The following is a 12,679-nucleotide window of genomic DNA, read 5'->3' on the forward strand; positions in this document are numbered from 1 at the left end:
CCCTTTTCTAAGCTGCTAAGCCGCTTATCAGCTGATCCGATCAGCAGATAAGCCGCTAAAAGGCGCTAATCCGCTAATCCGTCAATGGGCTTGCTTCGCAAGATGAAAAAACCGCTAGACGAAGAGAATCACAGAACGGATTCTTTTCGTCTTGCGAGGCACCACTGTACAAGAAACAGCTCTGTCTCTGCCTAGTCTTATGTGAGAGTCTTCCCTATCCACACACCTCCCTGTCTTTGATCTTATCCTTTTAGAGGTTTGGAAAGTGGTAGAGGTCCATCATATGGAAGATTCGCTTTAATCCTTGCATATGGGAGTGTTTTCTTCTGCCAGTTTACATCTTTGATTTTCCTTCTGCCCTACCCATCCCGACAGAGAACATGAGAATCCACATGACATTTACTAATGGAAAAGACAGAAGATTCAGCCTAAAACTAATTGCAGAAATGCACTAAATAATCTATCTTAATTCATATTCAGTTAGCATGTTATATTCATTTTTCTTGATTCAGCAGATGCTAGAATATCAGTCAAACAAATGCATAAGTATAACTCATGATTATTCTAACTATGCACACGTTATTCCAAAATATCCTACAACTATATGGTACATTTCGGCCAAAGAAAAGCATTTCTGAGACCCAGTGATTTCTGGAGAAGGAACTTAAGTATGTGCTTATCTCTCCCATGGATGGTGCCCATAATATTGATGTTCGTTAAAATGCTGCATAGCATCAATTATATTTTTACATACCATAATACAGTATATACTTGGCAATGAGGATCAGAGAGTCATTTTACTGCTGGGCAATATAACAGCAAAGATAAGAAATGTAATTGAGTAAAATAATTTGTCTGTGTTATAGCATGAAACACAAATACTGAAAAAACAACTGGTGTTACTAATAAATATCAAATAAAATGCTATGTATAATAATACCCTCCAGTATTGTTTGCTCACCTGGACTATGATTAAGCCTTCATTGTTCAAGTTTAAATCTTCACCAGGTAGGATAGGATCCTTTGCTTCACAAGCCTCTTTATTGTTCAGAGTATTGGAATAATTTGCCTTCCTAGAGTCTGTAGTGAGAGAAACCTCCTGGCAGTAGGAGTGCAGAAATGCTCGGACTCCGTCAATCCCCACAAACTGTGAGATAGGAGCGCCACTGAAATTCACACTCCCCGTCTCAAGCAGCTGAGAATTTCTCCACTTGTGCAACTTGATGGCCAGTAACACAAGGAGGAAAGTGAAGAACAAGCAAGAGACAAAAGCCACTGCAAGGACCAGGTAGAAGGTGAGGTCAGACGGAGGATCTACAGGAGCTGAGATGCTGCTCAGGTCTGAGAGGATTGCAGGGATGGTGTCAGCCAGCACCACAGTCAGAGTGGCTGAAGCAGAGAGAGGTGGCTGCCCATTGTCCTTGACTAAAACCACCAGGCTTTGCTTGAGGGCATCTTTCTCCAGAAAGAAGCGGGCCGTCCTGATCTCTCCTGTGTGGAGCCCCAGAGTGAAGAGCCCTGGCTCGGTGGCCTTGATCAGCTGGTAGGAGAGCCAGGCATTCTGGCCAGAGTCCGCATCCACGGCCACCACCTTAGTGACCAGGTAGCCTGGCTCAGAGGAGCGAGGGGCCAGCTCTATCCCTGTGGAGCCATCAGTGGGAGGGGAGGGGTACAGGATTTGGGGAGCATTGTCATTCTGGTCCAGGATGAAGAGAGTCACCGAGACGTTGGAACTGAGTGATGGAGAGCCTCCGTCCTGGGCCTTTACACGGAACCGAATGTCTCGAAACTCTTCATAATCAAAGGAGGTCACAGCATATATAACCCCCGTCTCAGAGTTAATGGAGAGGTAGGAGGAGAGGCGGGAGTCACTTCTTTGGTCATCAGTGATGGAATATGTTATTCTGGCATTTTCTTCCCAGTCAAGATCATTTGCTCTTAAGGAAGAGACCATCGCTCCTCTTTGGTTATTCTCAACAAAATAGAAAGTATAGTCTGTTTTTTCAAAGAGGGGTGGGTTGTCATTTGTGTCTAAAACATGAAGTGTGATAACTGTGACGGCAGAAAGAGGGGGCACTCCATGGTCAGTAACAGTGACAGTAATATTGAAGACTGACACCTGTTCTCTGTCAAGGGCACCATCAGTCACCAAACTGTAAAAGTTATCCATGGACTTCTTTAGCTGGAAAGGGAGGTTGCTAGGGATTGAACATGTGATTTCCCCATTGATTCCTGAATCTCTGTCTTGGACATTTAAAATGGCAATTACCGTTTGGGATGGTGAACTTTCAAGTATGGTGTTGGTGGCAAAGGTAATTGATAATTCGGGGGCATTGTCATTCAGATCTGTAACAGATATCACAACTTTTGATTTGTCACTCAGGCCTCCTCCATCTTTGACTTGTATTTCAAATGCATATAAAGATGATTCCTCATAATCAAGATTCCCAATAAGGATGATTTCACCAGTTGTGGAATTTAACAGAAACATTTGGGAGTCTCGCTTTGTGATTTTTTGGAAAGAGTATTTAATGTCTCCATTGATTCCTTCATCCATATCAGTGGCTCTCGCTGTCAAAACTGTGGACCACTTGGGGATATTCTCACTGACACTCACTTCATAGAGAGGTTGGCTGAAAACTGGTGCATTGTCATTTGCATCCAGGACAGTGATGTGGATTTGTAATGTGCCAGATCTGATGGGATCACCTCCATCAGTAGCTATGAGGAGCAGATCATAAGCTGATTGTTCCTCTCTGTCCAGTGACTTTTCCAATACAAGTTCAGCAAGTCTGGCACCATTTTCTTCTGTTTGCACATGCAAAGCAAAATGGCTACTGCCTGTGAGTTGGTAGCTCTGCACTGAATTTATCCCCCAATCTGGATCTTGAGCTTCGGGAAGAGAGATCTGGAATCCAGGTATAGATGCCTCACTGATTTCCAGCTCCTGTTCCCATAGAGGGAAGTGGGGAGCATTATCATTTATATCCGTAATTTCCACTTCAATTCCATAAAGCTTCAGTTTGCTTTCAACAAGAACCTGAAACTTCAACAAACATTTCTCTGCCTCTCTGCAGATTTCCTCTCTATCTATTCTCTCAGATATCTGCAAATGGCCATTGTTGGCATTCAAAGAAAAGTACTGAATCATACCTACAGGGGAAACAATGCGGAGTCCATGGTCTGGGAGCTGCTTGCCATCCATTCCCAGGTCCTTTGCAATATTCCCCACGGAAGAGCCTTTGTGCATCTCTTCTGGAATGGAGTAGTGGATCTGCCCAGAAACTGCCTTCCAAGAAAACATCATGAAAAGGCACTGGAAGATTCCCTTTCTGCAATTCCACAGCCTCTGAATTCCTTTCATCCTTGCAGCAGGATAAAGACTAAAGACCCTTAGATTCTGGTTCAAAAGATACTGTATCTAACTCTTCTCTAAGGAAAATGCACTTCCATTTCTTCTTTGCACCGACAAGCAGCTTGTTCCTTCAGATATTTTGTGTTTGTGTTTAACGGAAAGGCAACTTCAATTGGTCAGGATTTCACATTTCTGCTCCGTTCTGGTCAACAGTGACACCCAGAGGATCAAGCCCAAACTGCAAAAACTTCACTTTTGAAAATTAAATAAACACCATTTCACTGTACTATTATATTATAATATTATAAATATTATAAATGAAGATATGGCTAGGATAACTATGTATATTTTTCTATATTCTTTATTTTTTTCCTTCAAATTTACCCACTATAGATAAAGAAGAGTGACAACTTTTGCTGTTGTAAACAAACTGAAATGGAGCAGGAAAGACAAGTGTGTTTAGGGTTCCTGCCCTACCCCATTACTGGAAATTCTGGAATGAATTGAATTCTGAAATATTGAACTTTCTCAGCAATGTTCTTTGCTGGATATTCAAAAGATTCATTTTGGATGCAGAAAAAAGAATAGTAAGGCTCTGGTACTTCTTATTTTCTTTGTGTCAGTGTAATGTTTGTAGTTGTAAAGTGAGGGAACTGATATGCTGACACACAGTTCTTTCCTGCTGTTTTCATGGGGAAACAGAGGCATCCATGTGCAGAAAGGCTGACAGAGTTGCGGCATTAGCCAATGACACTCATTGTTGTGTGATACCAAATACACTGGTGTGCATGAAATTCAGCACAACTTGCTGGTATATCAGTCAAAAACCACAGTTCCTTAGCACAGCAGGTACCACAGTGAAAAGAACAGGACAGAAATGCTGCCATTAAACGCAGGAAAAATAACTAGTGCAATATTCCCCACAAATTTGAATGCAGCCTCTCCCCCTACCCCAGTATCATAACATTGATCTACTTTTCTGGGTTATTGTAAGAGTTGCGCAGCACTATATGTGAAGCGCCTTGAACATTCTTAACACTAGGTATTACTGCACAGAGCAAAGAAGTAAAATGGCCACATTCTCTGTAATTTATTGCCACTGCTTATCTGGAAAGGGCTGGGCTTCAGTCACGGCAAGGTTAGGGCCATGTAGGTGCACCAGCAGGAATGCCAGATTGGTTGCTGACAGATGCATACAGACCCAGCCACACCGCTGCCTCATCCACAGCTCCAGCTTATCACAAACACCACTACTGTGGATGGATAACATTCAATGGCAGCTTAGAAGCACACATGTGCAAACTGGATGTCAAACTCAGAAGAGAGCTTTATTAAAAACTAGCATGTGAGGGCTTGTTAAACAGCAGAGGTAGGTGGTTTTCGGCCATCTTCGTTAGAGAGCTTGATGTTGTGCTTGATGTTGTACAAGATTAAACTGCTAAAACTGAATTTGGCCATTAGCAGGAGGGACAAGACACTGAATTATCCACTGGATAATGCCAACAAATGTTCTTTTAACATTAGTCTTCATCTTTCCTAATGGACTATACACTGGTGGTGAATATGACCCAGCTTTAAAGTACAGCAATTACAGGATGTGCAGATGTATGTCCTGGCCAGATTGACTCTCCATAAGAAAACATTCCATGCCAAAGAGTTAAAAGGGCATCTGCCATTGGTAGCTGTGACTCAATAGTCATTTGTCCCCTATATTTCTACAGTATGGAAGCATGACTAGAGATGGTATAAGTAGAAATACTAACCACATGCTCCACATCCACACATCCTTACATACAAAGTGTTCACTACAACTGTTACAATTTGTCATAATCTCTAATGCAAATGCCAAGGAAAGGAATGCCAGTACTTTGGGATTGCATCCACACTGGACATCAGTAATATACAGTGGTACCTCAGGTTAAGTACTTAATTCATTCTGGAGGTCCCTTCTTAACCTGAAACTGTTCTTAACCTGAATCACCACTTTAGCTAATGGGGCCTCCCGCTGCTGCTGAGCCACCGGAGCCCAATTTCTGTTCTTTTCCTGAAGCAAATTTCTTAACCTGAAGCACTATTTCTGGGTTAGCGGAGTGTGTAACCTGAAGCGTATGTAACCGGAAGTGTATGTAACCCAAGGTACCACTGTATAAGACCTGTACAGGACCTGGCCAGGGCAGGAGCCCGGGGGGGGGCAGGGGATAGTTTCGGGTTCATGATACGGTCATGTTTGGTTTAGGGTATTTGTCAATTCAGGGACCATTTCCAGTATATACATATCTTGGAAGCCGGGGGATATGTGCATATTATTTAATTTTTTATTTAAAATAATTCTAGAGTCCCCCCCCCACTACCCCCCCCACAAAGAGTGGTATACAGCATCTCTAGAAATCATGCCAAGAGAAACTCCCTTTTGATGTCACTCTTCTACACAGGTTTTACATGAGCATTTTTCATTCTACAAACAGCATGCAGTCACAGGACCTAAGAAATGCTTGTACAACTGATAGCTTCCATCAAAGCTCCACCACTTAATATGTTGTGCTATTCTCATCAGACCCAAATCCCAAGCTGTGTCTGTGACAGGAACACAGTATCCAAATGCTATGTAAGATTATTTGTATATATGAGAACCAAATCAAGTTATTCTAAAACGTTTGGTGATTAATTAATCCTTTACTCTTATTAAATAATCCAACCCATAAAAAGCTCCACAAACACTTCCTAAAATTCAGTTGAAAAACTTTACCAATTACTAAGAAATTTACCAACTTATTTAAAGAATATTCTATGAAAGACTTTTTGGTATTTCTTCTTGTAAATTTCTTAAAGGACAGAATGTGAAAATAGCTACATATTCAATTGCATTTGTACTGCAAAGATAAGAAGAAGAAGAAAACATCATTCTCTCCACTCAGCCATGCTGCACCACTCTGTGATCTTAGCACGACACCGAGTTACCATGCAGATGTGTACCTGGACAATTCTGACAGAGCCTCCGCCATCCTGCTGTGCTGCCCCTCAATAGCTGCTGGAAAGTCCAATTAGCTTGCTCTACAGCAGTAGCAGCTCAATACTACTCCCTACCTACTTCCCTGATGACATGGTCTGAATTCTCTGGGATGCCAGTTTGAAAACATCCACTGTTTACAATTAAACTCTCAAACAAGTGATAACACCAAATTCCCTATAAGGAACATGCAATATAACTCACCGTGCTGTCATTTTCCTTTTCAGAAATTAAACTGCCTCCACTGACCATCAAAGAAATGTCAGAGTTGCCATTGCAAAGGATGTTCTCTGCTATTTGGACAGTGGGCTGCAGGAATGTCAGCTCATTCCTCCTGGATTCAGAGGACAGACAGACCTGGTAGGAATAAGGCAAAGTTCCGTCCTCATAATTGGGTGGGAATATGGCACCAGCCTTTGAGTGGGGGTCAGGAATAAAGCACTGAAGGAAAGTGGGGTTCCTTGACCTTCGAAGCTTCATCAGAATGGTCAGTATCACCGTCACCAGGAACAAAAAGGACACCAAGGTCAAGGCCAATACTAAATAAAACTGTAGATCAGACTGATACTCTGAGTCATTTGGTTGGGAGTTCATTTCTGGAAGAGCCTCCTGGAAGTTCTCAGCAAACACCAGGCTCAAAGTTGTGGTGGCTGAGAGAGGAGGATGCCCATTGTCCTTCACCAGGATGACCAGCCTCTGCTTCACTGCATCTCTCTCAAGTAAAGCTCGGACTGTTTGCACCTCTCCTGTGTGGGAGCCAATGCTGAAGAGTGAGGGCTCTGTGGCCTGCAGGAGATGGAAGGAGAGCCAGGCATTGTGTCCAGAATCAGAGTCCACGGCCACCACCTTCGTCACCAGATAACCCGACTCAGCTGACCGAGGCACCATCTCAAAGAAAGGTGAGCCCTCTGTTGATTGTGAGGGGTACAGGATCTGCGGAGCGTTATCATTTCGATCCAAAACACATACTGTCACTGTGGCACTGCTATTGAGTGGTGGAGAACCTCCATCTTGGGCCTTCACTTGAATCTGAAACTCCCTGAATTGCTCATAGTCAAAGGAGCGTTGGGCATAGATGATCCCAGTCTCAGAGTTAATGGAGACATAGGAGGAGAGAGGCAGGTCCTTGATGTTGCTGTGAAGGATGGAGTAAGTGATTCTGGCATTGCGATCCAGATCTGGGTCGGAGGCCTTGATGTGGAAAATTGAAGCTCCAGATGGATTGTTCTCTGGAACATAGGCAGTGTAGGAAGATTTGTCAAAGGCTGGTGGGTTATCATTGATATCTGAGATCTGTATTGATATGGTTTTGTGTGTGGAGAGTGGAGGTGTGCCTTTGTCTGTGGCTGTGATTGTAATATTATACTCGGGAGTCCTTTCTCTGTCAAGAGCACCATCTATGAGGAGCTTGAAGTAATTATCCGAGGATGAGACTATCAGGAAAGGTACAAGTTCCTTCAGGTGACAGGTGACTTCTCCGTTATCCCCAGAGTCCCTGTCCTGAACTTTAATGAGAGCAATCACAGCTCCAGAAGTGACATCTTCAGGAACTGGGCTGGACACGGATGTAAGGATCACATCTGGAGCATTGTCATTCTCATCAAGAACCTCAATCTCCACATTGCAATGTGCCGCCAAGCCTCCTCCATCACTTGCCTTAATTATCATCAAATATTTTTGTCTGTCCTCAAAATCAACACTTTCTATAAGTGTAATTGTTCCATCTCTGGGATCCAGATGAAACCTCTGCTCAGCTGTTTCTGCGATGTCACTGAAAGTATAAGTGATCTCAGCATTGGACCCTTCATCACTGTCAGATGCTTTGACTTGAAGCACAGAGGTTCCTTTGGGTGCACTCTCCTTCAGGCTCACTTTATAGATTGTCTGGGTGAAAACAGGGGCATTGTCATTAGCATCAAGAACTGTTACCAATATTTTGGCTGTCCCGGTTTTTGGAGGTTCTCCACCATCCATGGCTGTAAGGACCATGTGGTGCACATGTTCTTTTTCCCTGTCCAGTTGTTTCTGCAATACTAATTCTGCATATTTGCCACCATTATTGCTGTTTTGAATTTCCAACTTGAAATATGGAATTGAGCTCAATTGATAATTCTGCAGGGAATTTGTTCCAATGTCTTTATCTTCAGCATTTCCAAGAGCAAATCGAGTTCCTGGCAGAGTAGACTCACTCAATTTAAGCTCAACATTTTCATTCCGGAAATATGGGGCATTGTCATTAATGTCCTGGATAAAAATATTTACGTGGAAGATATTCAAAGGATTGTGTGCCACAACTTCTAATTTGAGGACACAAGTGGATGATTCCCCACAAATCTCTTCCCGGTCTATCCTCTCATTCACATACAGGTTGCCATTTTGTTCATTCAGATCAAAGAATTGCTTTTCTGAAGAAATACCAAGCTTGCGCTTTGACAGCTCTCTGACATCCAACCCCAGATCTTTAGCAAGGTTCCCCACAAAGGAGCCCTGCTCTGCTTCCTCTGGAACTGAATACTGAACCTTCTCAGACCCCACCTGGCAGAAGAACACAGACCAGAATATGAACAGAAACAGTACTTGCCTCCTGGTGATCTTCCTTGTTCTCTCTGCCTGCTTTACTTCCATCACATCCATTGCCTTTCCTGATTTCTTCCTGCTTTCAGTACAGTTTTCAAGACTCCCAGTACAATTATTTGAGATAATAGAAATATTCTTCTTTTCAGCTGATTCTTGGGAAACTGAGAGCTTTCCTTTCTTGAGCAGCTTTTAAAATAAAAGCTTTTCCTTTCTGCTCAGCTGAAGTGTTAAGAGAGAGAGAGAGATTGCTCCAAGAGTCTCGGAAATGCTGAGCCATGGCTGCTCCCACGTTGTCCAACAGTGACACTCTGAGTCCACATGGGGAACTGTATTTGCTTATTTTCATGTTTATAATTCTATATTGCTATTTCCCCCTAATATCTATGGAGAATTGTGAATGACTAAAAATTCTTTCACTGGTTGTCCAAATGTACTTTAGTATCGCTTGATTAGAAGTCACATAAGCTTAATTCAGATTTGTTTTTCATTGCATACAAACTGTTATTTTAATATTTTATTGCTTTTCCTGGTAGATGATAATGACACTTTAGGGTGTTTTTGATGGAGCATAAACACAAGCAGTTGCCAGCAGAAGAAAACCATGCAATAATTCAGAAAGCCTACATCCCTGCCTAGGGCTGCCATACGTTCGGATTTCCCTGGACGTTACTGGGATTTCAAAGGCGGAATTGACATCTTGGGGGAATTTCCAAAAGTTGGCGCTTTGTCCTCGTTCTTAGGCAAGTCAATCACAAAATCACGGTTTTAGGGGTGTTTTTGTCTAGAAAAAGCTCAACAACTTTCACGTTTTCCTAAAAACAATTGTGGGATGCCCTGGCAACCCTATCCCTGCCAGAATTCTGGTGATTTGGCCTTTATTTAATTATGAACTTGTTTTAATTTTTAAAATTTGTTCTGTCTTTAAGATTTTGGTGCATTGTGTGCTTTATTTCTGTTCTATTGGCCATAATAAAATGCTGAAAAAGAAATTTAAATTCACTTTAGCACAGGATAACTCTTTCATTCTTTAGTCTTATGCATATTCATTTGACATTTTTCTCATATGTTTGTAATCTTCCCTGTGGCATCTGGCTGGCCACTGCTGCACTAGAGGAAGTTTTGGGTGATACATCTTTCCTTACGATTCTGTGTGATGATTCCTAATTCCTTAGGTGGTGAATTATTCAATATTCTCCCTTTGACTTTTTTGGATGCTTTTCAATGGTATTTCCCAAGAAGACCCATATGATCCTTTTGAATAATTGGTTTTTCGTTTCTGTTTTCATAGTATTGGTACTTAATTCTATTCAACCTTTGATAGTAAGATTTTATTACAGTTTTTACATTACAATCCTATACCAACTTACCTGGGTATAAATTCCATTGAAGTCAATGAGACTTATATCTGAAGATAAAAGATTTGTTAGATGTATTGAGTTTTTTTATTGCTTTGGCATATGTGGAAGTTTACTGTAATTAATCAGGAATGTTTATGACATGAAGAAAAAGCTTCTACATAAGTGCACTCAAAGTGTGCACTACTCTGCCAGAATTTCAGTTTGTCAGACTGTAAACTGAAATGTAATAATTAATCGTAGTAGTAGTAGTAGTAGTAGTAGTAGTAGTAACAGTAGTAGTTTTGAACTGAGAACTTTCTTTCTGCCACTATTGTATCAGTGCAGAGCCATTCAGCGGAGAGGATTTGAGTGATAAGAAACTTTCTTTTGGGGGTCTAAGATATATCCAGAACTGCTTATATCCACTCTTGACTTGAATGCAATCATAGATTCGGAATGATTTTCTATCATTCTATCGGTCTTATTGTTGATATTAATTTGATAGGTTAAATTCTTATTACCTGAAATGTGGAGTTATCAGTGAATAGTAACACCATTGTCCAGAATAGAAAGATTAGCCAAATGCATAGACTAAAACACAATGCATACGCATAGCAAAATGAATCTATATTTGACTAATCCAGCAAGGATTATTTGACCAGTCCAGCAAGGTAGATTAGAGGATGGATGCCTCCTTCTGGCACAGGCATCCCCAAACTCGGCCCTCCAGATGTTTTGGGACTACAACTCCCATCATCCCTAGCTAGCAGGACCAGTGGTCAGGGATGATGGGAATTGTAGTCCCAAAAACATTTGGAGGGCCTGTTCTAGCACATGGCTCCTGGTATGGGATTGGGAACTGTAATGCAGGCAGGATAGGGCAGCTATTTCAGCATGCAATTCCCATCAGCACTCAAAGGGCATATAGCAACACTTCCCTTTCCTTCCAGGCTTAGAGGTACTTTATGCTACTGTGAGCAATTATTACTTGCACATAACTAGGCACAAGTTGCACCTATTTAAGAATAGTGGTTGGCAAAGAGAACCAGAAGATCATGTTACCACAGGAAAATGTATTTCTTTGTTCAAAATAGGTTCATCTCAGCTTTTAGTCCAGGGACTTCCAAATGAAATGAATGAATGAATGAATGAATGAATGAAAACAATTAATCAACCAACAGGGAGGTGGAAGAAATAATTGACAGTGTAATTGAACACAGAGGTATTCACAGCCTGTCACTTAATGAGGGGGGCAATCAGACTTCCCAAGGGGGAGGCATTCCACAACAGAACAGAACAGGGGGCCAGAGGTAATCCGCCAGGGGCCGTATGCAGATGCTGGGCAAGACAAAAGCCAGTGGTGGACAGGGCTGAAGCCAAATGTGGGCACAGTCGGGGGGGGAGGGGTCAAGACAAAAAAATAGACCACCCCTTTCCCCCCTCTTTCTGCTACCTTCTTTCCCCCTCTTTTCCCCTCCTTGCCACTCACCAAAGTGAGAAGACCACCCACTGTGCCTTCTGGCTTGTGTCCCAGGCAATCAGACCTTCAGTTGCCATGTTTCAAACAGTGAAAATCCGGACAGAAAAGTTGTTGGGCAAGATCGCAACTGCCAACATGGGCTGCCATACGCCCGGATTTTCCCCAACATTTTTCTGATTTCTGCCCAGATGATGCTGTCAAATTTTGGATATGTCTTGGAAATTCTGGATATATGGCAACCCGACAGAACACAGAGCAAGGCCTATGATGAGAAATAAATACAGTGGGCAGGCTGGTTTGTGTAGGTAGTTTGTCAAATATCCTGCACAGAGCCAAACCACAATAAATTTCAAATATAAAATCCTTACTGTCACGTAAGCCCCAGTGGTTTAAGAAAAGACAGATTGAAACCAATAAAGATTTCCCCAACTAGTAAAATAAGATACTAGCTATAAGTGGAATAAAATAATTACCAACATGTCTAATTGCTTTGAAAAGGGTCAAGAAAAGAGATGAATGGAAAATTTATCTGTCAAGATTTGTAACTACATTTACAATTAGAAGAAAAAGTTAGCACACCTGGCCTCTGATTTCATTTCCATTGTTCCAATCTAAATCCCCAGTAGCAAAAATAGGATCCTTTACCTCCTAGGCTTGATCATTGGTTGCGGTATGGAAATAATTTGCCCTGGAAGTGTTAAACTGGTTTTTTCATAAAGTCAGTGGTAAGAGAAAGATCATCACAATAAGAGTAAATAAATGCTTGGATTCCATCAATAGCCACAAACTGTGAGACAGGAGCACCACTGAAATTCACACTCCTTGACTCAAACAGCTGCAGTTTTCTCCATCTGTGCAACCTGATGACCACTAACACGAGGAAAGTGATGAACAAGCAGGAAACAAAAGCCACTGCAGTCACC

The 12,679-nt window shown here is 41.9% G+C and overlaps 2 protein-coding genes across 2 annotated transcripts in view; both read right to left on the minus strand.

Annotated features, from left to right (window-relative positions):
• The window catches only part of LOC310713855 (uncharacterized protein), a 305,933-nt gene that overhangs the window by 279,014 nt on the left and 14,240 nt on the right, over positions 1-12,679 (minus strand).
• LOC310714137 (protocadherin gamma-B4-like) lies at positions 3,767-11,654 on the minus strand. The gene is made up of 2 exons (XM_083519196.1): positions 5,515-11,654; positions 3,767-5,267 (listed from the first exon to the last, which is right to left on the minus strand). Exon 1 carries the CDS (start codon positions 8,994-8,996, stop codon positions 6,540-6,542), a length of 2,457 nt encoding a protein of 818 aa, XP_083375322.1. The 5' UTR covers positions 8,997-11,654; the 3' UTR covers positions 3,767-5,267; positions 5,515-6,539.

The sequence above is a fragment of the Podarcis liolepis genome (assembly GCF_965112155.1).
Source record: "Podarcis liolepis genome assembly, chromosome: 8".
NCBI classification, from domain to species: Eukaryota; Metazoa; Chordata; class Lepidosauria; order Squamata; family Lacertidae; genus Podarcis; species Podarcis liolepis.